The sequence below is a fragment of the Leguminivora glycinivorella genome, chromosome 11 (assembly GCF_023078275.1).
Source record: "Leguminivora glycinivorella isolate SPB_JAAS2020 chromosome 11, LegGlyc_1.1, whole genome shotgun sequence".
Classification (NCBI taxonomy): domain Eukaryota; kingdom Metazoa; phylum Arthropoda; class Insecta; order Lepidoptera; family Tortricidae; genus Leguminivora; species Leguminivora glycinivorella.
The window spans coordinates 22511548-22538833 of NC_062981.1; the positions used below are offsets into that span (position 1 = coordinate 22511548).

At 39.9% G+C, this 27286-nt stretch overlaps 1 protein-coding gene across 7 annotated transcripts in view; it reads right to left on the reverse strand.

Annotated features, from left to right (window-relative positions):
- LOC125230930 (protein transport protein Sec31A) overlaps nucleotides 1-27286 on the reverse strand; it is a 53120-nt gene that overhangs the window by 18925 nt on the left and 6909 nt on the right. For 5 of the 7 annotated variants that reach the window (XM_048136225.1, XM_048136220.1, XM_048136224.1 and 2 more), the window contains exons 3-16: nucleotides 22359-22495; nucleotides 21125-21294; nucleotides 19120-19202; nucleotides 18266-18382; nucleotides 17237-17381; nucleotides 15486-15644; nucleotides 14156-14311; nucleotides 12801-12872; nucleotides 11068-11168; nucleotides 8298-8410; nucleotides 7263-7339; nucleotides 4979-5035; nucleotides 2590-2674; nucleotides 1955-2065 (exon numbers count right to left, since the gene is read on the reverse strand). In XM_048136225.1, coding sequence (XP_047992182.1) covers nucleotides 1955-2065; nucleotides 2590-2674; nucleotides 4979-5035; nucleotides 7263-7339; nucleotides 8298-8410; nucleotides 11068-11168; nucleotides 12801-12872; nucleotides 14156-14311; nucleotides 15486-15644; nucleotides 17237-17381; nucleotides 18266-18382; nucleotides 19120-19202; nucleotides 21125-21294; nucleotides 22359-22495 — 1583 coding nt within the window. Of the gene's footprint in view, nucleotides 1-1954; nucleotides 2066-2589; nucleotides 2675-4978; nucleotides 5036-7262; nucleotides 7340-8297; nucleotides 8411-11067; nucleotides 11169-12800; nucleotides 12873-14155; nucleotides 14312-15485; nucleotides 15645-17236; nucleotides 17382-18160; nucleotides 18236-18265; nucleotides 18383-19119; nucleotides 19203-21124; nucleotides 21295-22358; nucleotides 22496-27286 lie in introns of those variants that run through there. The other 2 variants (XM_048136223.1, XM_048136226.1) reach the window with 2 other exon arrangements.

Below are 27286 nucleotides of genomic sequence, written 5' to 3' on the forward strand. Positions count from 1 at the left end.
TTCAACACTCTCTGATTGAAACTATTATAAAATGTTTAATTTTGTGTCGTTAAATGAATGCTTTATACACCGTGTTTCACTTAACACTAAAAACCTGAAAACAGTTTGTTCAGAATCGAGAGTAGAATCGATTGAGTTATATCTTGATGGGGGTAATATTTTTATTTAAATTAGTATTATTAGTTATTTTTTACGTGCCTATTCTATTGTACTCGTAATACAACATTGTGTATATCGCATTGCTAGAGGTTGTTTACCTTTTTTCAGTATTTAGGGGTATTAATACTGGCCGGTTACTTGGACGATTATTTTTTCCGCTACTAGTTTGACGTTGTTTGTCAGTTTAATCTTAATGTTTATCATAAGTCATAACAAATTGAACTCGTACCTAATTACAACCTTGTCATTTTGAATATTGAGTTTATTTGCTTACTGCGATTACCTGTCCAATTTGAAGTTTACTGTGACAAAGATTTAAAGTGTTTTACAGTGACATCTTAGCTGTCTATTGGTAAACCTTATGTCGTTGCAGTAACATACACAAATAAATAGTCTTATGGTTTATGATGGTAGTTAGCAATTATTTTATTGAGTGTAGAGCTAAAAGTCAAGTAGAGCTGTACAGAAAATTAAAAATTCAATTTAAAAAAAAGTAACGATCAGATTAAAAGATGAATACTCTAGATGAGTTTAAAAAAATAAAAATCAGTTGGGGTGTCTGAGGTTTTGAGTGATACCGGAAACACCGTGTATGTGGTAATATGGGGTAATAGCACCGACAAACTTAACGTATTTATTGTACAAAAGCACTGCATTAGAGCCATATTTTCCATTCATCCTCTAGACTCCTGCCGTCCATATTTTATAAAATATAACATACTTACTTTCCCCTGCCTCTATATTTATGAAGCATCCATTTTTATCCATAAGTATAAATATCTGTTTGTAGCTCAAAACACTGTATGCTCCAGAGAAACTAGACCTAAGTATAAACATAGATTGCCTAAGCCGTATGTAAACTTGTCACTCACCGCAAATAACTCCTATATCATGTGTATCACAATTTATTTACAACAAGTTACCTGATCGCTTCAAACACATGAATATAAAATTATTTAAATCAAAAGTAAAACTGTGGCTTATCGAAAGATGTTTTTATTCAGTCAATGATTATTTAAGTTACACATAATAATGTTTATATGTAAGTTTAGATATAAATGTATATATGCCTGAAAAGGTAAAGTCTCAGTGTAACTGAAAGTATAATTGTATATTTCGACCTGCAATGTAACCTGATTCTTATATACAATAAAAACTTTGAACTTTGAACTTTATCTGTCTATCTAGCCCGGCAAGTCATTAACGTCAGTAAAAAAAAAACATTCAGTCGAATTGAGAACCTCCTTTTTTAGGGTTCCGTACCTCAAAAAGGAAAAACGGAACCCTAATAGGATCACTCGTGTGTCTGTCTGTCCGTCTGTCACAGCCGATTTCTCCGAAACTACTGAAATGAAATTTAATTATAGGGGCCAGTTTTGGGGGGTAAAATTGAAAATTAAAAATCAAAGTTATTAAAACTATATTGTGTTACATATCAAATGAAAGAGCATTTTATGAGCATCTGAGATATATTTTTTTTATATTTTTTATTTTGGTAATTTAGAAGTAATTTAAGAAAATAGGCAAAAATTTTCACTCACTACCGCTGCAAGGAGTTACCAAATCTCTTGAAATTGTGTGAGCGCGTTTGAATATTACATATAAACTCATTTCTGTTTCGTTTTGTTCAATATCTCGATTATTCGCAAAAATGTAGTGTACGGAACCCTTGCAACGCGAGTACAACTCGCACTTGGCCGGTTTTTTGAAGTCTGTTAAAAACTTGTCTAGAAGATTTGTTTTCGGCGGCCGTTTTTACTGACAATGGGTAATTGCCAGACTATATGTAAGTTACCTAAAGAGGCGATGATTAGTGCATCAGCCACTCGCTTGGTGTCCAGGCACAGTTCCACGGCTTCTTCCAGATTGCCACACACCAACGCGCGGCAGATCAGGCTCGTCGAATCTATCAATAATACAATATTAGGTTAATAAAGTACTAATTCTTTATTAATACAAACATATCTACAACAACAAAACAAACAATGACATATATAGAATTTATACTAAACGTTTTAAATATATGTACAAATAAAGTTTAATAAAGTCAATTCATTTTCGTCGCGACCGTTAAGAACCCTAAATACCTGCTTCTTGACGAACCCCATGTCATAGCGCAAGGGGAACACCTCAGAAGGTAGCTCATTCCACAACTTGCATGTTCTGGGCAAAAACGAGCGGGAGGCCCGTTTGTTCTTGGTTTGCCACGTGTCCAGAAAGTGAAGGTGAACTTTGTTTCTTCGGCGGGAGGTGCGGTGATAAAAGCGCGACGGTGGCACCAGGTCAAAAAGTTCTTCAGAACACTCCCCGTTGTACAGACGGTATATAGAACAAGCACAGAGAGCCAACATCTCTCCGGAGGCTAAGAGGATCTAAACCGACTGTGAGCTTTATTTATAAATGTTTAAGTTGCTACAAAATGGACATTACCTTCCCCATTGGGAATGACGACATTTTGCGCTTGCGGCTCCAGATCCAAATTTGCCAGTTTTCTTTCGATCAATGTGTGAGCGTCCTGCAAGAAATACTCAATTATAAACATTCATAGATTCTATAAGTAAGTATGTCTAATATTTTAATCTTGTTCATGCGTTATTTACTGTTTAATTCAGTTAGTGGATAGTTTGTAAAGAAGTGGTAAGTGTCAAGTAAGCACTGATTAGATAGAATTTAGATGACGTTTAATGTAACGTAGCTCAAAAACATAATTAAATATTTTACCCATTATAACTGTGTAACATATGTAATAAAGATATTTTATAAACAGGGCCCGTAACTTTCATGTCGATGACATCAATTTGACGTCACGCTGCATATAGCATGATTCAAATAGTTTTATTGTAATAATTAATCATTATTCATTAATCAATTTTTATCATGTACAAAACACTTGAAAAGTAAGCTATTCATACGTGGAAAAATTAATACCTACTCGATACGTGAAACGAAAAGGAAACAATTTGTTAACAAATAATTTAATTTACTTTTCATGTATCAAGTAGGTATTAATTATTTCACCTATGAACCTCACCTATTACTTTTGAATTCATGATTAAAATGATTGATGAATAATGATTAATTATTAAATAAAACTCTTGAAAAATCCTATATGCAGCGTGACGTCAAATTTATGTCAGAGGCATGAAAGTTATGGGCCCTGATTATAAAGTATTGAAAGAATTGAGCTATGTGAATGAATCAAATACTCAAAAAATCGAAACCGTACAATATTATAGCACTGGTCCCACCAAAAAGCTATAAAAAGTAACAAAAGATAGTCGCTCCCGTCACATCTCGGACGCACGTTTCCCCATCACGTAAAACACTCGTAGGCGCAAGACGTCGAGTTGCGGAATATCGCCCGTACTACAATACAACACATCTCGGACACTGGCGATCAAATAATATATGAAAGAGGCGCGTTCCTAGCACGCAGTCTAAGCTCGTGTAGGTGAACGCGTACTATGCTTGTATGAGTGAGATATGACAGGTCGACTGTTCGCGTTTTTGACAGGCGGTAACTGTGAGGTAAGGGGGTGGGCGGCACTTTCAACGGGGAGCGGGAGTGGCCATACTGTACGATAGTGCTCTTTATTATACTGTGCTCCCGTGTAAATAAAAGAGAAAGCGAACGATGCATAGTTCATAACTCGCCCACGCTATCATCACGTCTCTTTTTATCCTCCGACGCAAAAACGAAGGGGTGTTATAAGTTTGACGTGTCTGTCTGTCTGTCTGAGTGTGTGTGTCTGTAGCATCGTAGCTCCCGAACGGATAAACCGATTTAGATTTAGTTTTTTTTTGTCCGAAAGCTGAGTTAGTCGGGAGTGTTCTTAGCCATGTTTCATGAAAATCGGTCTACTATGTCGCAGTCGGGGGTTTTTTCAAAATTTCAGTTTTGTGGTTATATTTACACGGGAGCGACTATCTTTTGTTCGTTTTATAGCCGACAGCTCATAGCTCATGCACTTCTGGTGGGACCAGTGCCTAATATACGACCCAAAAAATTCAACCATTGCTTCAGACAAAAATTATAGCAAGATTGAAATTAAATTTTGAACCATATTATAATAACCGGATCTCTTTGTTTGACATAATGATTGAAAGTTTTTTTTTTATTCATAATACAATACAATTAATGCACCAAACGGGAATAACCAGTTTGTTGGCGCTGCGCTCAGTTCTAATCTAACTTTAATCCTTACTGGTTGATAGGTAACTGTTTACATGTTGTGTCTTATGTGAATACTATTGTTAGTCATAATGTACCTACATATGTTTGCCAGATTATCATTAGAGGTAGTCATCATTCTGAAACGATTAACTTTTCAGGGTTTTCATTATGGCCATCAATTATGTGTTATCGTGATCTGATTTGGTTCCGGCAGAATATCAGTGCTGCTGCCTCAGGGCGTAGCGTAATACTGAGCCGTAACCCTTTTGTCTTGTTGCGACGCGCACAGTATCATAGTACGCTATGGTAAAAATCTGTGTAATTTCCTGTTTTCTAATTTGCTTATTATGTATTCTAATTATTTTTTGTAACTTATTTCTTTTGTGTATTCTGTGTGTATTGTGACAAACAAATAAACGTATATCTATCTATCTAAACGTATATCCATCTATAGATGGTTTGGTTAGGTTTGCCATAAACAATGAAAAGTTACGCGTTTCCGAGAAAAACCAAATTATGACTAACGAAAATGTGGGCAAACGATACATTATAACTTAATACTTTATGCAAACCAATAGAGACCCTATTACTATAATAACATTAAAGTCGACAATCATTGAGCTAGGTTACGACGTCGGAACTCACCGAAAGGTCAGTGCTGGTGTCAGTGGACAGTTCGGCGTCGGTCTCCGTGGACTCGCCCTAGCGAAACAGACCTTATGTACACTGGTGCAGGGTTTAGTATAGAGTGCCGGCGGGATGGCGGTTACGGCGTTAGTGAGTGGGGAAAGCTGCACGGGAATCATGGTCGCGCGATAGACGATAAAATATCAGGCCGTCCCTATCGCACTATTTGTAAGTGCGGTAGGGACGGCCTGATATTTTATCATCTATCGCGCGACCATGCTTCCCGTGCTGATGGTGCGTTTTTTAAGTTCAATTTTATTTCTTTTCCATGCTTTTCTTTATAACCCCCAACGCAAAAACGACGGGGTGTTATAAGTTTGACGTGTCTTTCAGTGTGTGTGTCTGTCTGTGGCATCGTAGCTCCCGAACGGATGAACCGATTTAGATTTAGCTTTTTCTTTGTTTGAAAGCTGAGTTAGTCGGGAGTGTTCTTAGTCACGTTTCATGAAAATCGGACCACCATGTCGCGGTCGGGGGTTTTTCAAAATTTTAATTTAGTTTTATAATAGATGAACTATATATTTTTGATCTTATAACAGGCTAGTTTCCTATACATAAAATAAAATATTTTATGCAGTGCACGAAATAAAGCACCACATAATTAGAAGAAAAATATGAACAGTAGTTATGTTTAAACATAATTTCTATTTAATAAGTCAAAGAGTAAGATATAAAGTAAATGAATTGACCGTGACGTCACTCCCCAGTATTTCATAGTAATTCCATATTAGCAAATCGTTTTGACAGTTCTCAAAAAGAAGCTGATTTGACTAGTAGGAAACTAGCCTATTATCAGGTGCTGTACTTCGTGTATGGTATAAAATATATATAATTTTAAGTACAAGAAACTCCTCCATTTAGAATATATGCATCATATTTAAAGTCACACACAGGTCGAACGCGATTAATTAACATTATTTTGTCTACCCCGAACATTTATATAAATTAATATCGGGTAGTTTTGTGTTGTTTACATCTCCGGTGACACTTTGCTGGGACGTCAGTCTTCCGCGACCACGGCCAGTGCAACCTGGCCGAAACGTTGGGAAAAAAGGTAAAAATAATGTTAATCAATCGCGTTCGACCTGTGTGTGACTTTTAATATGTGTACAAAGCGCGAGAACTTAAAGTGTTATATGCATCATATTCATATCTTGGTTTGGTGGTCAATTTAGGGGTGATTTCTACAAAAACTCGTTGATTTTAGCAAAAAATCTCATTCAACATCAGCTCTCTCCAAATACTGTAGAAAGTGTTTATTTTTTGTTGGAGTATACAACCCTATAAGAAAACCAAACAAAATATTATATTTAAAATGTATCTAGAGTTACCAAATAGAGTTCTTTACAATAAAGTAGTTGGCACAGAATAAGGTACAGTGGGGCAAATCTCGACTATGGGCAATTGTAACTAATCCATTTTTTCCACTATGATGTTCTACATGTATTCACTGAACACGCCTACCATATATATAACCGGTGGACATTCTATTTAATAATGCAAACACTGTAGAACATGAAAAAAATGGACCAGTTACATTGGCCCCCAGTCGAGATTTGGCCCACTGTACCTTAGACATTATTAAGTAGGTACCTAGGTCTAGGTAGGGCCTCCCCAAACATATCGACGCTCACGGATGCATTCAGGGACGACGTCGCGTAAACGTCTTAATACTAACGAGCGACTTTTGGTAGGCTAGAGCTGATTTCGCGTCGACAGGTTTGGGGAATCCCTCAGTCGACTAAATCCACAAGAGTTATTGTAAATCTTATGTGGTGAGTGTATAGTTGAGGTTAGAGTCATAGAAATAGTTAGCTTTAGATTGGTAGCAAGACTAGCAAGTAATATGTTATATAAGTATTTTTGGCAAAAGCTTTTATCGCCGACTGTACCTTTCTTTCAACAGTCATCTACTGTTCTTGGAGACGTTTCTAAAAATCCCTTACTCGATGGGGATACGACGTTTCATGACAGAGAGCCTATGACCACCTTTCTGCTCCATCATCAGATCAGCTCCATGATACCATAATATTGGATTGTCACGTGATTTACACATGTGTGCAAAATTTCAGCTCAATCGGAAACCAGGAAGTGGGTCAAATTTAGCTTCTACGTTTTGACCCAAACTAACATAAAAAATCTAAATTAAAATTTAGTAATGGTGTAACTTTTCTAGCATTTTAAAGTTACACAGGGATATGATTCGTTCACTTTGTAACTAATCTGTTCTTAGATTACTTACTCTGCTGAGTCCAGCGTGGTCAGTTTGGTCCACGATTCCGCTTTTGAACTTCGAGACAATTTCATCTTGTTTGAATCCTGCACAAAAATTACAATGTCACTTCATATGGTGGTTATAGGGATCTCTATGTGCGATTAAAATAAATCTGTCTACAATTTTTTTTACTGTTGGACAACTTACATAGATCAACCCATTTAAGCAAAGCTTGTACTGTGAGTGCTAGGCGACGATATACATACTTAAATAGATTAATACATATTTATACTCATAGAAAACATCCATGACTCAGGAACAAATAGGTATTTGTGTACCCATCACACAAATAAATGGCCTTACCGGTTACCGGTCGTCAAACATATTATACAACCCGCGCATTTCTATGTTCCCGATATTATGTGATTTCATGCGGTTCGTCTATAATGTCGTGATTTCACCTACGAGTATAAACAGTGATTCTTAAGGAAGTTAGGAGTAAAGTCAGTTCAGCCTTACTTGTCCAATATAGTAAACAAACGAAACGTGACACTGTTTGAGTTGCAGGCGTCCATAGGTTACGGTGACCGCTTTACATCAGGCGGACCGTATACTTGTTTGCCACCGACGTTGTATATAAAAAAAAAAAAAAACGTCAAATATGGTCAAAGACAATTACTAGGGATTGGAAGTGTCGATAAAACGATAAGTTTCCATCCCAACATTACGACTCATAGACAATCTAGACTTCGTAATGTCATGAGTTTTTTATGTCATCCGTTCGTAATTACAATTATTGATGAAAATCGTTTTAGAAATGATATTATTCAGTGGTTTTTTGATTGATTTCAATACTTTGTGAGTTTATTTAAGTGTATAATAACATTTTAAGTGATGGTTAATGTGTAATTCCAGAGAAAATTGAGATAATGTTTTAAAGCAGTGTTTGTTTACATGATTGGACAAGTAAGGCTGAACTGAGTGTATAATCTGTTAAAATAAACCCGCGCCAAGCCTGACTAATAAATTATAAAACGGTGAAATTAATATAATTAAAGTTACCCAGCAGATTGAGCACTTCGCTTCTAAAGTTGGGTAGAAAGCTTGCTCGCAGGAAGAACCACGTGTAGCGATCGTTTTGCTCGCTGGCCGCGTCGCCTTTTTGCCGGCAGTACCTGAATAGCAAAATAAAATAGGTCAAAAGTAAATGAACACGGGTCCCTGAACAATGTGGATTGTAGAAGTCTCTCAGTTGAATTGTTAACAGGCAGAAACGTCTTCAAATTATACTACAAACTAGCTTCTGCCCGCGCCTTCGCTCGCGTTAGAAAGAGACTAAAAGTAGCCTATGTCACTCCCCATCCCTTCAACTATCTCCACTTTAAAAATCACGACAATTCATCGCTTCGTTTTGCCGTGAAAGACGGGCACACAAACAAACACACACACTTTCCCATTTATAATATTAGTACCTATGGATTTACACATTAATACATATGGAGCGCTTGTGGCCTAAGTGCGTTTTCACATTATCCGATCCGATATCGGATGTCGGACCGATATCCCATATATTTTAAGCCGCCAACTTGGATTTTCGCCTTTGAAATCCTTCCTACATCCGATATCAGATCGGATAATGTGAAAACGCACTTAGGTTTGTAATATTTTACGTAGCATATTTTGCCTATTCTGGAATGTACGTTCAAGATAATTTAGAATTATCGTTAAAACTTATGCAAAAAAAACCCAAAAAAACTGTTATCTTTACGTGTGTCTCCGTCGAGACTAGAACCAGTGACCTCAGGTTTGAAAAGCAAACGGTACGGTAAGATCGTGCGACTTTCGATCCGGATGTCGCGGGTTTGAACCCGGGCTCGTATCAAATACCAATGAGCTTTTCGGAACTTATGAAATGTCATTTGATATTTGCCAGTTGCTTGTCGGTGAAGGAAAACATCGTGAGGAAACCGGACTAATCCCAATAAGGCCTAGTTGCCCTTCGGGTCGGAAAGTCAGATGGCAGTCGCTTTCATAAAACTACCTACGCCAAATCTTGGGATAAGTTATCAAAGCGGACCCCAGGCTCCCATGAGCCGTGACAAAAGCCGGGATAACGCGAGGATGATGATGACATTGATGACATATGGTAATTTGTTCAACTGAGACACTCCTACCATCTACATTCTTCAGGAACCCATATTAATTTACTTTTAACCTATTTTATTTATAGAGAAATAAATAAAAATATGTTTTCGGCATAATTTGAATAAGTTCTAAAACTTTTTTGATGTGTTTCTTTCCTATGCATACACATTAGTATCAGAGTTGTACTAAGCCAAAATTCAATGGCAATAGGCTAGTTTCCTGTACTTAAAATATTTTATGCAGTGCACGAAATAAAGCACCACATAATTAGTAGAAAAATATGGACAGTGGTTTCGTTTAAACATAATTTCTATTTAATAAGTCACAGAGAAAGATATGAAGTAAATGAATTGACCGTGACGTTACTCCTCAGTATTTCATAGTAATTCCATATTAGCAAATCGTTTTGACATTTCTTAAAAAGAAGCTGATTTGACTAGTAGGAAACTAGCCTATTGAAACGAGAAGTGTGGATTATTAATGTCAAATTTATGTAATAAAAAATACGTTCATAATGACTTTACAGATGTAGTGCGAAAAGATTTGCCTTCGTATTGTTACGGAAACGTACGAACGTGTCATGCTATTTCAGTCAGTGCAGTACACGATGTACTGACATTGACAACATTTCATATTTTTGAGTACTACTTTTTATTGTTTGGTTTGAAAGAACTCAATACTAAAAGATACACGTATTTTTTTATTTTTCCAAAAACTGTTATTTTAATGAGAAATTCCCTTTTTATTACTGCTTCGAGCAGAAAGAGCGTAAGTTACAAACGTCAAGACACAGCTTCGTGACGTCACATGTGTTGTTTCATACACCTAAGAAAACGACAAAATCATTCTTAAAAAAAAAGTTTTAACAGTCAGCTTAAACAGTCCGGTATGTCTGACTGTCAAGTGTCACTGTCAACCACTAGTGAATGACTACGAATCATAGACTAAGCCATGATTTTTTAAATATCTTTACTACGAACTACTACGAACTGTGATAAGTTTCACTGTCAAACTCAAGTGACATCCCAACTGGAAGATTTTTTTGATATAGTGGCAGCTCTAAATCAGCTATTTGACGTCACTTCCCCTTTAAACTATTTTTAAGATTTTTTATACTAAAAATGCGGAAAAAAAAATTTAAAAAATGATTTATGTGATCTACAAGCGTATATCTCGAAATGGTTTTCGATTTAAGGACATTGAAAATTTTGAAACGTTGTCAATTGACTGAACTAGCATGACAAATACGAACGTTTCCGGAATAATACGAAGAAAAACCTTTTCGCACTACATCTGTATTGTACGGTCAGTCAAGAAAGTGGTTTACCACTTTTCGACCTTATGCGTTTAGCATAGAGTCGAAAACTGGTAAACCACTTTTTTGGCTGACCGTACCTACTTCATTTGGTTTTTTGGTATTTGGTAACTCTATGTTTATTTTAATGTTACCAAGGGCGGCTCACTCCGCGATCCTTTCACCGCGCTACAAGTACATGCCGGCGGCCGTGAGTTCGCGGCCCATTCAGTGGCGACGACCTTGGCGCGGCGCAATAGAATTCAATGTCGTCTGCACGCGTGCGGTCAGTTTGTTAATGTAGGTAAAAATTTAGAATGGCGGCGTTTTGTGAACATCAAAGGAGTGAGCCTTCTGTACTTGTACTATTATATATTCTGTGATGTTACTCACTGTGCTAACGCTTCTATGGCGCCCGGCTCGTTGCTGAGGGTGGAGTTGAGAACGCCATCTAGTTCAGCTGCCAGCTCGATTATCTCCGGTTCACTCACCACCTACATTATTACCAGATATGTAAGTGGGGGAATCAACTTTTTCTCGCCTGTTATTGCCATGGTTACGGTCCCCTGAGTCACGCTGGTTTTATGCAAAATTATGCTACTGAAATTGTGCAAGCATGCATGTAGTCCATGTTTGAAGGTGGCAAATTAAGGAAAGGGCTTGTTAACACCAGAAAATGCATGTTTGCATAGTTTAAGTAGCATAATTTTGCATAAAACCAGCGAGACTCAGGGGACCGTAACCATGGCAATAACAGACAAGAAAAAGTTGATTCACCCAAGTACATAATATTAGGACATCCCGCCAAAAATATTTTCATGAAAAATATTGCGAAGAGGAGACCATGACATGCTGATAGATGTGACTTCACCATAACTCCACTTATTTTGGTGAAAATACGTATCTGAGTAATTCCCGAAAAGTTTGTAAATTTGGATCACGTCTCCGATTTTGATAATAAAACCGGCCAAGAGCGTGTCGGGCCACGCTCAGTGTAGGGTTCCGTAGTTTTCCGTATTTTTCTCAAAGACTACTGAACCTATTAAGTTCAAAATAATTTTCCTAGAAAGTCTTTATAAAGTTCTACTTTACTGACGGACGGACGGACGGACGGACGGACAGACAGACATGGCGAAACTATAAGGGTTCCTAGTTGACTACGGAACCCTAAAAATTGATAGGCTAGTGAGAGTCCATGATGCTGAGCAAGATCCACTAGATTTCCCAAAATGTCCCAGGTACTATCAGCTGCAAAAGTGCATGGAGAAATTATGAATGAATTCATTAACAACCACTCGGCTATCGGTCCACGAAAGCAAGGGTCGAAATTTCTAAGTATATGACATTTCCGAAGGCTCGTGGCGCCCTCTAAGAAAGTAATTTAATTTGTTCTTAGAATGAATTCATTGATAACTTCGCCATGCACTTTTGCAGCTGATAGTACACAGTTTGTATGAAATATATTCCTTTTTTGTTACCAAATTTGTATACATTTTCGGTAACAAAAAAACAAACTTTGCGGGGAATTGCTGATCTTGGCCCTTGCGTTTCGCTTGGTCCGTCTTGGTTGTATCTGGAGGCTCTACCGTATCCCCAGATAATGCAAAATAATATACACCGTGTTTTTATTGAATTCCGTTAACTTTAAGGGAAGGTTCTTTACATAAAATACAATTAATTTTTTTAAGAAACTAGTGCCTTAACTCCTTCGGTTACCGAGTTATTAAAAAAATAAAAATAATTACTGAACACGTGTGTGACAGCCTTTGCCACTTCCTAATGTTATTTGTTTTGACACGTGCCGTCAATCACTTGATACTAACTTGAACGTTATCTTTAAGAGTCTCTCGCACACTGATTCATTCATTTATTATGTATGAAAACGATGAATTTCTTTTTTGCGAATTTAACCAAAAGTGATATACAGAGTGGTTCCTGATAATGAACCTAACAACGTGTCGAATTTAACGGAAAACAAAAAAACACGGTGTATAATGCTTGTTAAATTCATAAAGACGAATAAGTAAAAATGAGGCGGATATCAAAAAGGGTATATATAAATAGACTGAAAAAGACAATGTGTATCGTAAAATGTCTAAAAATATTGTAGTAAATATTGCAATTACCTGACTAATGTGTACAGTCTTCTGTGGATTTTCTTGAGGGCACTTCTCAAACGTCACCAGCTTGCCGCCGAACTGAAAGTAAAAACGTCGTACAAATCTATTTAACTGGTATTCCGGTAAATAAGATACCTTAATAATTGCAACTGAGGGCTTCGTTCCCTTCGGAGCGAAACGTCTCTGTAAATGAAACAATTGAATGCGTAGAACATGTTTTCATTTTTATTTTTTTATTAACATTCCATTGGAACTACCACATTGCTCTCATTTTAAGATAACCTGTCAAAATAACTATGACATAATTTTAACTATTTTGCGATATAGCGGAATGGCATTTAAAGTTCAGTTTAAACCAAAGAGGATCGAGTATTATAGAGAGTTACTGTCTAAGTAAAATGTGTAATCACAGTGCATAAGGCTGCCATCTCTCGACACAGACTTAAAACTTTTGAACCTCAGTTTTGACAATTTGGCCCATATTCTTAGCTTAGTATGTGTTAAAATGTCAAAAATTAATATTAGCGCCATCTAGCTGAGCGTACCCCAAAGGTGTAACGCCACCTAGGCCACCGTACCTTTTTCTGTATGATACTGAGGTACGTTTTTTTTCTTAGACTTTATCTGTATATACGGAGTTATATATCGTCACTACTTTGAAAAAATCTCGTATCTCACGCTGCTCCTCAAAGTTAAAACGCAGTAAGTCTATATGCATTCCATACATACTACAATTTTCTTTTCATTGACAGACGAAGATACAATTTTTTTTTAAAGTAGTGACGATATGTCTTCGGTTTAAACATAGAACTTACGGCGATGTTGACTTTTAAGGCGTAAATAAATGGAAAATAAACGGGCGAAGGATCTTTCTTCAATGCTTCTAGTATGTCCGACTGCTCTTGTCGCTCGTCCTAGGGCACTTAGCGTAGAATTAGTGCGTTTTCACATTATCCGATCCGATATCGGATGTCGGAAGGATTTCAAAGGCAAAAATCCAAGACGGCGCCTTAAATGTACGGAATATCGGTCCTACTTCCGATATCGGATCGCATAATGTGAAAACGCACTAAGGGCCCCCGTAAGACCTTTCCACGCCTTTCTACCTCGAACCACCGGTTTGGACTCGTTCCGGCTCAGTTCAAATTTGTTCGACAGGTTTACAATAAATATGATTAAGGTTAAGTTGATGTATAATAATAATAATAATAAGCCTTTATTTCCTTAACTTACAGAAAATTGCATTTTTTTACATGTAGTTATTTTAGGTATATAAGTTTTTATTTAAGCTAAGGTCCCATTCTGGGTATAGGCCTCCTCCAATAATTGCCAGGCTTTTCGGTAAGTTGATGTATACTCACAGCGAACTTGGCTCCCACAGGTTTCCGTAACCATCTCGGAGCGCGCGGCAGCACGGCGCGCGGCGCGGGCGCGGGCGCCGGGCGCGCCACGAGCGGCAGCTGCCCGAGGGACGCCGCCCCGAACGCTTCGAGAATGTTCGAGTGGTTCTGACCGCTCTGAAAAATAACAGTCATTAGTTATGGACCGAACGGGTACGCATACAGAAACAGGTAAAAATTAAGCACTTCATGGATTTTCATTAAGAAACTTTAAAAAAGAAAAACCGTTTGTCCCGAACACGTATTTTGTCAAAAACAGTTATTGTATTGAAAATGAACACTACCTGACATGCTAGTTTTAGTGTCACGCGGACCGATCCGCGACCGATTTGTATTAACTGAAATAAATGTCATATAAAGACAAAAATAAAAGATAAAAAAGACATTTATTCATAACAATCACATAACATGTACAGACATGTAATAAAAGTGTTCATCACGAAATGGACCCAAATCCGCATAATGATAGCCTATACAGTATAATGCATAATGTATACAAAGAAAAAAGTGATCAAGGCCTCCAAGTGTTCAAAGCTGGATTCGAATCAGCGTCCTCCATTATCGAGACGGATGCCTAAACCACTCGGCCATTCGGACACGGTGGCAAGGGTCAAAATTTTTAAGTACCTATATGACACAATTACCGAAGCCTTACAGTAAGCATACGGTCCGCCTGATGGAAAGCGGTCACCGTAACCTATGGACGCCTGCAATTCAAGGAGCGCGCGCCAACCCAGACTCCCGTACACTCCCTTTTGCTGTGTTAAGTACACAGCAAAAAGGAGTGTACAAGTTCCAAGAAGGGTTCGGGTTTCCGACGAAACAAAGACGACCTTTTTTACACTTCTGGGAAAATTCATACAAATATATTAAAATCACCGGCTTGGGATCCAGTAGTACATCTGATAATGGAACAAGCACGACGAAGGCTGTGAGGCATTTGTGTTGTATGGTGTTGGACATTTGCAGTTTGTTTCTTTGTCAATTTTGTGTAGATTAATTGGTTAATTATTTTTTAACAGAGTAATGGTAAAATTTTTTGAATATTGTATAACTGGCTTTATTAATAGTGTGTGAACCTGCCTTAGAAATCTATATTATTTGTGGTCATGGTTCGTTAATATTTCTTGTAAGTGGGTAGCTTTTGCACATTTTAATTTTTCCTCAGTCACCCGTTGACCACGAACGCTGTAAAGAGTTCGAAACGTCGGGATGTATTTTAAATTCATTATACGCGATTTAATCCGTTTCCATAGTTTTATTTCATATTAAAATCACTTTAAAAACGTACACTCTCCGGCCTGGCACTGCCCCCTCCCCCCAACAGCGAGTGCACAGTGACTTGCTGCTCGAAAGAACTTGACACCAGTAGACTTGGGTCCCGGGCACACCAGGACACGTCGAACACCCACTGCTCCTGTTGTGCCACTTCGACTAGCAGCTCACCACCCTGGGGATAAACAAATAAATAAATATTATAGGACGTTCTTACACAGATTGACTGAGGCCCACGGTAAGCTCAAGAAGGCTTGTGTTGTGGATACTCAGAAAACGATATATATAATATACATAGAAAAAATCCATGACTCAAGAACAAATATCTATGCTCATCACAAAAATAAATGCCCTTACCGGGATTAGAACCCGGGACCGCGGCGTAGCAGGCAGGGTAACTACACGCTAGGCCAGACCGGTCGTCAAATGGAATAAAAAATTATGAAAAATGTACGCAAATTATAGTAAATTAGCCTAGGCTTCGCTCGCGTTAACATCGAAAACTGCGAAGTGCTCCATTGAAAATTCTATCCCTCATTTTAGACAAGTGGCGGGTTAGAAACAGACAAAAAGTACCCTATGTCGCTCTCCTTACGTTCAACTATCTCCACTTAAAAAATCACGTCTATTCGTCTGTTTTGCCGTAAAAAACGGACAAACAAACAGACACACACTTTCCCATTTATAGAATAGAATAGAATATACAATGTGCAATTTCCACAATGTTCTTATTTCAAAGAAAAAATATCTCGATTCATCGGGTTTCACCAGTAAACCCTCGATATTAGTATGGACAACGACTAAAGCAGTAACGGATTTCAGTCTACCGACCGGAAATATTTCAGGCTGCTGCCCTAGACCAAGTTACTGCTTCCGGGCTCCATTAAACAGAACATTAAGAGTTTTGAATGATTCAGGGTTATTTTCATTAGACTTATATTGACCGGGATATAGACCGTGATTACCTTTTTGATTTTTGTCGAGCTCCCGATATACGCTGAAAGTGAACGCAGCCGACGGGCGCGAAGTAGGGTAGATCGCGCGCTGTCTATGCAACTTTAACATCCACCCGCCTTCGTCAGTTTTCCGTGATCATGATGCATGCAACTGCGTCGAAATATCGGGAGCTCGACAAAAATCAAAAAGGTAATCACGGTCTATATCCCGGTCAATATAAGTCTAAACAGAACATTTCTCAGAAGTCTCTTGAAGTGTCCTATAAATTAAAATATTTGAGAGCTATTCGACCCCTGAAATTAACCCTCCTAAGTTTTGTACATCGCCTGGATTTGGTTCTTTATGTCCAAAGTTTACCGATAAGGGTCTCCTCAAACATATCGACGCGGAATTGGATTCGCTGACCAAAAATCGCTCGTTAGGCCATTTTCAGAATTGGGGTCCTCCCAATTAGCGTAAGTTGTTAACAAAAATTAACTCGCTGTCAGTTTTGTGACGATAATTAAGCAGAAAATCTGTCGTAAAAATTTACTTTTTTCACATTCTAAATGAAGATTATCGCTTAAAGTTTATGTAATTAACACAAAAACGATATTGTTATTGAAATTTCATGTTTAGTTATCGTCACAAAATTGACAGTGAGTTCATTTTTGTTAACGACTTACGCTAATTGGGGGGTCCCAAATTCTAAAAATGCCCGTTAGTACGATGACGCGTAAACTTCTTCATATTAACGAGCGATTTTTGATTGGCTAGAGCAGACTCCGCGGCGATAGGTTTGGGGAGACCCTTAATCGAACAGTAACTTACCGGTTGGGTGTTGTTCGGGTTCCAACACAGCACGCGACCATCTCGTCCGGCTGACAGCAGGAGGTCAGGGTCCTGTCTGCACCAGGATAACGCCATTACGCCCTTCTGGTGACCCTCGAGTGTTACTAGAGGGGATGCGGCCAGTCTGACGACAGAAACTTGAGTTAAAACATGACATAAACATGAGACAATGTCAGTACATTTTTAATAAATAAATATTGGGGGACACCTTACATAGATCAACCTAGCCCCAAACTAAGCAAAGCTTGTACAATCGACTACAAAGAGATGTGTACACTTTTTCACCTTATTGCATTGTAATAAGGTGAAAAAATGGATACATCTCTTTGTAGTCGACTGTACCACAGTATAATAAAGAGTACTATCGTACAGTATGGCCACTCCCGCTCCCCGCTGAAAGCGCCGCCCACCCCCTCTCGGTTACCTCACAGTTACCGCCTGTCAAAAACGCGAACAGTTGACCTGTCATATTTCACTCATACAAGCCTAGTACGCGTTCACCTACACGAGCTTAGACTGTGTGCTAGGAACGCGCCTCTTTCATATATTTGATCGCCAGTGTCCGAGATGTGCTTGTAATATGGGTGCTAGGCGACGATAAACATACTTATATACATGGAAAACATCCATGATAGGAACAAATATCTGTGTTCATTACACAAACAAATGTCCTTACAGAGATTCGAACCCAGGACCGCAGTGTAGCAGGCAGCGTCACTACCGACTACACTACCGTTCTGAGACTGACTGAAATAGCACGACACGTTCGTACATTTCCGTAAAAATACGAAGGAAGAAATCTGTACCTGAGATCCCAGAGCTGCACCACGGGAGCTGCGTCAACCTCAGGAGCCGCACAGAGTTGCGTGGCCATGCCGGGGTGCCACAGACAGACAGACATACCTGAGGTCCCAGAGTTGAATCACAGGAGCCGCGTCATCTTCAGAAGCCACACAGAGCTGCGTGGCCACGCCGGGGTGCCACAGAGAGACAGACAGACAGACATACCTGAGGTCCCAGAGTTGAATCACAGGAGCCGCGTCATCTTCAGAAGCCACACAGAGCTGCGTAGCCACACCGGGGTGCCACGCCAGCGCGCGCCAGCGCGTGCGAGACACGTTGTCACTGACAGACAGACATACATTCAGAGCGGTTTCGCACTACGTCACATATACACGAAAAAGTAAATCATTTAAAAAGTTTTGTTTACTTTCAACCCTATTAAAATAAAATAAATAATAAAAAAAAATAGTTTGAAACTTGATCAGTTTCATGAGCTTGCGTACTAGAGCAGGCTCCAAGGAGATGTTCGTTTACAAAAATAGCGGACCGCGAAAGGTTTTGTGTTTCTTCTAACTGATGCTCTCGACATCGAAAAAAGCTATGTCGCCGGGCGCGATCGCGGTCCTTTGTCATTTAGTAAATTTTCTAAAAAAGAACAGGCAGGCAATTATGGTCGCGCGATAAATGATAAAACATCTGGCCGTCCCTATCGCACTTACTAGCACTTACTTAATAGTGCGATAGGGACGGCCTGATATTTTATCGTCTATCGCGCGACCATGCTACCCGTGCAGATCACGTGTATTTTTATAACGGTCAAAGAACATATCACGTGTATTTTTTTTGTTCCTCTGTATTATTGGACTAAGAGCCCAGAGCCGCCAGACCTTCCTCATTTTCGCAAGGATGAAAAACTTAAACCCTTTTTAAATGCAAATAATAAAACAATAAAAATTTTAAAACTGCTTTTAATGCTTTAATTATTTGATGGCAACCATATGGCAACACAAATTAATACACGTATACTATACCGTTAAGTTTGAGCCACCAAGTACAAGAATTTGGACAAAATGCCTTACCTTAATTTCATAATGGGCTCATTTTTCCGTAGATCCCACACGACGCATCTGGACGCAAACGTCGAGCCAAGAATGTGTTGAACCTGATAGAAAATAATAAAATTCAAGACCAGAGAATAGGTTTTTGTTAGAAGTTACTTTTTTTAATACTACGTCGGTGGCAAACAAGTATATAGTCCGCCTGAAAGCGGTCACCGTAACCTATGGACGCCTGCAACTCAAGAAGTGACACATGCGCGTTGCCAACCCATTAGAAACCTGTACACTCCCTTTTGCTGTGTTAAGTACACAGCAAAAAGGAGTGTACAAGTTCCAAAGATCTGTTTGCCGACGACTCAAAGGAGAATAGACGGAACAAATTTAGTTCCGTAGGTCCTTCCGTCACCAGCACACCGCATCCTCATTGAGCCCTGGCAGCCTTACTCACCAGCAGGAACACAACACTATGAGTAGAGTCTAGTGCCATTTGGCTGCGGTCTTCTGTAAGGCGGAGGTACTTCCCCAGTTGGGCTCTGCTCTAGATTCGAGCGAGATGATATCCGCTGTGCTGTGCCCTACCACACAAAGCGGAATATCATTCACTATGCCTATGCCACTAAAATTACTACTAAAAGCATGGATGTATGCTTACCCCCTTATTCATGAACGTTAACTAAAGTTATCAAGCCGATAAAGTTCGTTTGTCCCTTTCCGACGTATTGGTGTGACAGAAAGGGACAAGCGAACTTTATCGGCTTGATAACTTTAGTGAATGTTTTATGAATAAGGAGATTAATGTGTTTGTATGATGTCTTTTTTTGTGTATTTTATATTGTTATGTTTGTTCAGTACTTACGAATAAAAATATTGTAGTTGTTTGTACAGTGTACATTAATTAATCTTATTGCAACGAGTTAAGGTGAAGAAATGTACACATATTTATGAACTCGGCTGTACATACATACAATCACGCCTGTTTCCCAGAGGGGTAGGCAGAGATCACGGATTTCCATTTACTACGATCCTGACAAACCACTTTCGCTTCACACACTTTCATAACGTTTCTCATACACGCTCGTCAGTTTCGAGTACTTCTGACCTGCGGGCCGATTTTTGAGTCTCACGCGTTCGAATTCAGAAAATTGTCACTGAAAATATTAAGCAAGTCACTGTTTTCAACCGGTATTATAGTGACAAAATCCCGTATGCGAGATTCAAAAATCGCCCTCCTGGCCTTTTTGCAATATTTACCCGATTCGATCAAGAGAAGTTCACCAAGGTCTTATACATCATCGCTTCGACATCGCTAAGAGGATTGCGCAACTCAAGTGGGAATGGGCCGGTCATATTTGTCGAGATGACGATCGATGGGGCCGGCAAGTATTGCTGTGGAGACCTAGACTGGGAAGCCGAAATGACGGGAATGGATGGTCGGACGATATCAAAAAGACGGCAGGGCCGACCTGGCACAGAACCGCCGCTTATAGAACAGAATGGAAATCCATGAAAGCACACTGCCTGCAATAGTTATCATGCAGGTAGCCATTTATGTAAGAGAGAAGTTGGCAGCATACAAAACTAACATGTGTTCCAAGTACAACACTCGAAATGCCGGAAAGTTAGTAGGTATCGACCGTAAATTGACAAAATCCAACAAATTAACACATGTGATGGACCCTGCCGTCTATAATAAATTGCCGCAATATGTGGTTGAAGCGCCTAGTGCGTCGAACTTTAAGTATCGCTTAAAAAATTGGCTGGTCGAGCACCCGTTCTACACTTCTGACGAATTGAAACGAGAAAAATATTATTGTACATTTTTAATGTGAATATTGCCTAACTTTTTGTAATCTCAATCTTCCGTCTATTTATTTTCTAAAGTATTGTTGTATGAATATTGTTTTTTAAACCAAATCTTGACGTGTAAAATGGCTTTACAAATAAATGAGTATGAGTAAAGAGGCATATGTTCAGCAGTGGATGCAAATATGCTGAGAAGAGAAAGAGAAGAGGTCTTATACATCACCTGCTGATTCCAAGCCAGCGCCTGCACATGGTCTAGCGGCTGGCTCTTGTTGCCCGGAGCCATGGGCTGGCTGGTGTTGTTCAGGTCCCAGATGAAGATCTCGCTGTCCGAGGCTCCGGAGGCTAGCAAGTTCTTCTGGTATGGGTTTATATCTAGTGCTGATACATGATCTGTGGGAGAGAAAACATATAGACATAGACATAGAAAATCTTTATTCAACATCACATGAAAATGTTACAAACAATGAAGAAGTGTTACATTAGGATTTGATAAAGTAGAAAACTTAAATCTAGACTAAACATCTAAGAAAATGAGTTATACAGTAATAATGTACGATTACTTAGTGCGTACATTATTTAAATATGTATGAATATAATAAAAAATAAGCTATTTAATTAATTTATTTATTTTTAAGAAAAGGTAACCTACTCGTAGGTTACGTAACGTAACTACGTTACAATATACATGTGAAATTAAAATATTCATGTGCGTTAAATAGTAGCTTGCCTCAGCATATAAATAAATAAATATTAGGGACACCTTACACAGATCAACTTAGCCCCAAACTAAGCAAAGCATGTAGTATGGGTGCTAAACGACGACATACATACTCAACATCATAGTGTAATAATGGAATAACCTCCCGACTAACTGAGCTTTCAAACAAAAAAACCAAATCTAAATCTGTTCATCCGTTCGGGAGCCACGATGCCACAGACACACAGACAGACAGACGGACGGACAGACAGACAGGCAGACAAACAGACAGGCAGACAAACAAACAGACAGACTTCGTTTTTGCGTCGAGGGTTAAAAAATGGATTTGTTACAATTGTCCCCCAGTCGAAATTTGCCCCCCTGTACCTTATAATATGCAGGTTGTACTGTACAGTACGTTGTTTTGTAGCATTACAAAAAATTGAGTAGAAGAAGAGTAACATAAGAACATAACAGTACTAGTAGGTTCTATGACGTCACTACACGTCTGACAGCGTTTTCGGTGGCCAAAGTTAAAATAAGTATAACACACATTTTTAATCGAAAATACGTAGCCACCATACACTTTTAATACCCAAAATCTATAAAAATTGGTTTCTTACGTGAAATACTACAGGAAACAATCATTTCTTGTGCCAAATTCGACAAGAGTCTAGTAGCCTATAACGTGAGTACAACCGTAGATTCATTAATTATTTGAATATGTCTCACGAAAGTTTACCATGTATAAACTTACTGTTGTGTTTAGTGTTGCTGCCCAGCAGTGGGTTGTCAGCGTTCTTGAGCAGTCTGTCGGCACTGTAGAACTCGAGGAGACCGCCATCGCAGCCCCCGACAATCACACCCGCTCCTGACCATACTAGCTTATGGAATCTGAAAAAGGAAAGTAAATATATTATTTTTGGTGATTATCCATACTAACATTATAAATGGGAAAATGTGTGTGTCTGTTTGTTTGTCCGTCCTTCACGGCAAAACAGGGCGAGATAGTTGGAGAGTGGATAGCAGGGACCGGCCCGCTATCCCTTATACGGGGTTTTGTATGGGTATTTCGTTAGGCTTAACTTACCCTACCCTTTTGACGCGATACCCTTTCATTTTGCTTTTAAAGCCCTAACGAAAGCGCTTACCTAAAATAGCCCAATACCCTTTCAAAACCCTTATCATCGGCTCAGCCTAACGCCATAAGGGTGAGCCTTATATTGGGTTTTATTTGCTTTCCCTTATAGATCATATCGTGCGAGTTTAAATCCTGTACCTCGCTCATAAAGCACACATTACTCCGAACGAAATAACATACGATCGTTACCTATGGCGGCACTGTGTGTGATATTTGCGCGTTTCTGTTTAATGGAAACGGCTGTAGATAAAATAAGGTTGAATTTTCAATACCAAATACTTATAGTTATGATAGGCTCCTGCTTTGCTCGGGTGTAACACAGGCAAACGCTGCTTTTTAAGGGTTCCGTAGTCAACTAGGAAACCTTATAGTTTCGCCAAGTCTGTCTGTCCGTCCGTCCGTCCGCGGATAATCTCAGTAACCGTTAGCACTAGAAAGCTGAAATTTGGTCCCAATATGTATATCAAATCAATCACGCCAACAAAGTTCAAAATTAAAAAATGGCAAAAATGTTTTATTAGGGTACCCCCCCCCATGTAAAGTGGGGGCTGATTTTTTTTTTCATTCCAACCACAACGTGTGATATATTGTTGGATAGGTATTTAAAAATGAATAAGGGTTTACTAAGATTGCTTTTTAATAATATTGATATTTTCGGAAATAATCGCTCCTAAAGGAAAAAAAGTGCGTCCCCCCTCTCTAACTTTTGAACCATAAGTTTAAAAAATATGAAAAAAATCACAAAACTAGAACTTTATAACGACTTTTTAGGAAAATTGTTTTGAACTTGATAGGTTCAGTAGTTTTTGAGAAAAATATAAAAAACTTCGGAACCCTACACTGACCGTGGCCCGACACGCTCTTGGCCGGTTTTTTTTATCGGACTTGTCTTGATGAGTACCCGAAGTCAAGCTGATGCTGAACCCTGGCTGCACCTAGGAGAACTCGGGTTTAGTGTAACACAGGCAAACGCTGTTTTCGTCATCGGACTTGTCTTGATGAGTACTCAAGTAAGCAGTGCCCGAAGTCCAGCTGATGCTGAACCCTGGCTGCATCTAGGAGAACTCGGGTTTAGTGTAACACAGGCAAACGCTGTTTTCGTCATCGGACTTGTCTTGATGAGTACTCGAGTGAGCAGTACCCAAAGTCCAGCTGATGCAGAACCCTGGCTGCACCTATGGGAACTCGGGTTTAGTGTAACACAGGCAAAAGCTGTTTTCGTCATCGGACTTGTCTTGATGAGTACTCGAGTGAGCAGTACCCGAAGTGCAGTTGATGCTGAACCCTGGCTGCACCTAGGGGAACTCGGGTTTAGTGTTACACAGGCAAACGCTGTTTTCGTCATCGGACTTGTCTTGATGAGTACTCGAGTGAGCAGTACCCGAAATCCAGCTGATGCTAAACCCTGGCTGCAGCTAGGGGAACTCGGGTTTAGTGTAACCCAGGCAAACGCTGTTTTCGTCATCGGACTTGTCTTTATGAGTACTCGAGCGAGCAGTACCCAAAGTCCAGCTGATGCTGAACTCTGGCTGCACCTATGAGAACTCGGGTTTAGTGTAACACAGGCAAACGCTGTTTTCGCCATCGGACTTGTCTTGATGAGTACTCGAGTGAGCAGTACCCAAAGTCCAGCTGATGCAGAACCCTGGCTGCACCTATGGGAACTCGGGTTTAGTGTAACACAGGCAAACGCTGTTTTCGTCATCGGACTTGTCTTGATGAGTCCTCAAGTGAGCAGTACCCGAAGTGCAGTTGATGCTGAATCCTGGCTGCACCTAGGGGAACTCGGGTTTAGTATTACACAGGCAAACGCTGTTTTCGTCATCGGACTTGTCTTGATGAGTACTCGAGTGAGCAGTACCCGAAATCCAGCTGATGCTAAACCCTGGCTGCAGCTAGGGGAACTCGGGTTTAGTGTAACCCAGGCAAACGCTGTTTTCGTCATCGGACTTGTCTTGATGAGTACTCGAGTAAGCAGTACCCAAAGTCCAGCTGATGCTGAACTCTGGCTGCACCTAGGGGAACTCGGGTTTAGTGTAACACAGGCAAACGCTGTTTTCGTTATCGGATTTGTCTTGATGAGTACTCAAGTGAGCAGTACCCGAAGTCCAGCTGATGCTGAACCCTGGCTGCATCTAGAGGAACTCGGGTTTAGTGTAACACAGGCAAACGCTGTTTTCGTCATCGGACTTGTCTTGATGAGTACTCGAGTGAGCAGTACCCAAAGTCCAGCTGATGCTGAACTCTGACTGCACCTAGTTGAACTCGGGTTTAGTGTAACACAACACAGGCAAACGCTGTTTTCGTCATCGGACTTGTCTTGAGTACTCGAGTGAGCAGTACCCAAAGTCCAGCTGATGCTGAACTCGGGTTTGGTGTAACATAGGCAAACGCTGTTTGCGTCATCGGACATGTCTTGACGAGGACTTGGGTGCGCAGTAGCCAAGACAGCGCTGTAGCTGAGCCCTGGCGGTATCTAGGGCAACTCTGGTTTCGGTACATTATAATATAGAAATATTTCATGCAATCTCAAGTTAGGCATAAAAACATAATATTAACTGAACAAAAATCTTACCAGAAGTGAATATTAACATCAAGTAGTTAGAACACATTTATTAATTTGCCATACATGAAACACTTTATTTGTGTCTAAAAAAATACGTATGTATATCCATTTGAATATAAAAATTAAGTACAGTCGATTTCACTAATAGTAACACAGGGAATAAAGAGAATACTGGAGTTCCAAGCGTCCATAGACTGCGGTAACTACTTACTATCAGACGCGCTGTATGCTTAATTTCCACCAGAAAAGTATTTCTGTTTCAAACGATCTTCATAGAATTCACAACAATCAACAGAAATAGTTTGACAGATTCTATGGTACTACTCAACTCAACCAAGTACCAGTCATAAAGACGAGTCTCAGATATTTCACGATGACAAAAACAGCGTTTACCTATGTTGCACGAAACCCGAGTTCCTCTAGGAATAGCCCGAGTTCAGCATCAGCTCTACCTTGGTTACTGCTCACTCAAGTACTCATCAATACAAGTCCGATGACAAAACAGCGTTTGCATATGTTGCACGAAACCCAAGTTCCCTTAGGAATAGCCAGGGTTCAGCATCAGCTCTCTACCTTGGTTACTGCTCACTCAAGTACTCATCAATACAAATCCGATGACGAAAACAGCGTTTGCCTATGTTGCACGAAACCCGAGTTCCCCTAGGAATAGCCAGGGTTCAGCATCAGCTCTGCCCTGGTTACTGCTCACTCAAGTACTCACCAAAACAAGTCCGATGACGAAAACAGCGCTTTCCTATGTTACACCAAACCCGCGTTCCCCTGGGAAAAGCCAGGGTTCAGCATCAGCTCTACCTTGGTTACTGCTCACTCAAGTACTCATCAAGACAAGTCCGATGACGAAAACAGCGTTTGCCTATGTTGCACGAAACCCGAGTTCCCTTAGGAATAGCCAGGGTTCAGCATCAGCTCTACCTTGGTTACTGCTTACTCAAGTACTCATCAATACAAGTCCGATGACGAAAACAGCGTTTGCCTATGTTGCACGAAACCAGAGTTCCCTTAGGAATAGCCAGGGTTCAGCATCAGCTCTACCTTGGTTACTGCTCACACAAGTACTCATCAAGACAAGTCCGATGACGAAAACAGCGCTTGCCTATGTTACTCCAAACCCGCGTTCCCCTGGGAAAAGTCAGGGTTCAGCATCAGCTCTACCTTGGTTACTGCTCACACAAGTACTCATCAAGACAAGTCCGATGACGAAAACAGCGCTTGCCTATGTTACTCCAAACCCGCGTTCCCCTGGGAAAAGCCAGGGTTCAGCATCAGCTCTACCTTGGTTACTGCTCACTCAAGTACTCATCAAGACAAGTCCGATGACGAAAACAGCGTTTGCCTATGTTTCACGAAACCCGAGTTCCCTTAGGAATAGCCAGGGTTCAGCATCAGCTCTACCTTGGTTACTGCTCACTCAAGTACTCATCAATACAAATCCGATGACGAAAACAGCGTTTGCCTATGTTGCACGAAACCCGAGTTCCCCTAGGAATAGCCAGGGTTCAGCATCAGCTCTGCCCTGGTTACTCCTCACTCAAGTACTCACCAAAACAAGTCTGATGACGAAAACAGCGCTTGCCCATGTTACTCCAAACCCGCGTTCCCCTAGGAATAGCCAGGGTTCAGGATCAGCTCTACCTTGGTTACTGCTCACACAAGTACTCATCAAGACAAGTCCGATGACGAAAACAGCGCTTGCCTATGTTACTCCAAACCCGCGTTCCCCTGGGAAAAGCCAGGGTTCAGCATCAGCTCTACCTTGGTTACTGCTCACTCAAGTACTCATCAATACAAGTCCGATGACGAAAACAGCGTTTGCCTATGTTGCACGAAACCCGAGTTCCCTTAGGAATAGCCAGGGTTCAGCATCAGCTCTACCTTGGTTACTGCTCACACAAGTACTCATCAAGACAAGTCCGATGACGAAAACAGCGCTTGCCTATGTTACTCCAAACCCGCGTTC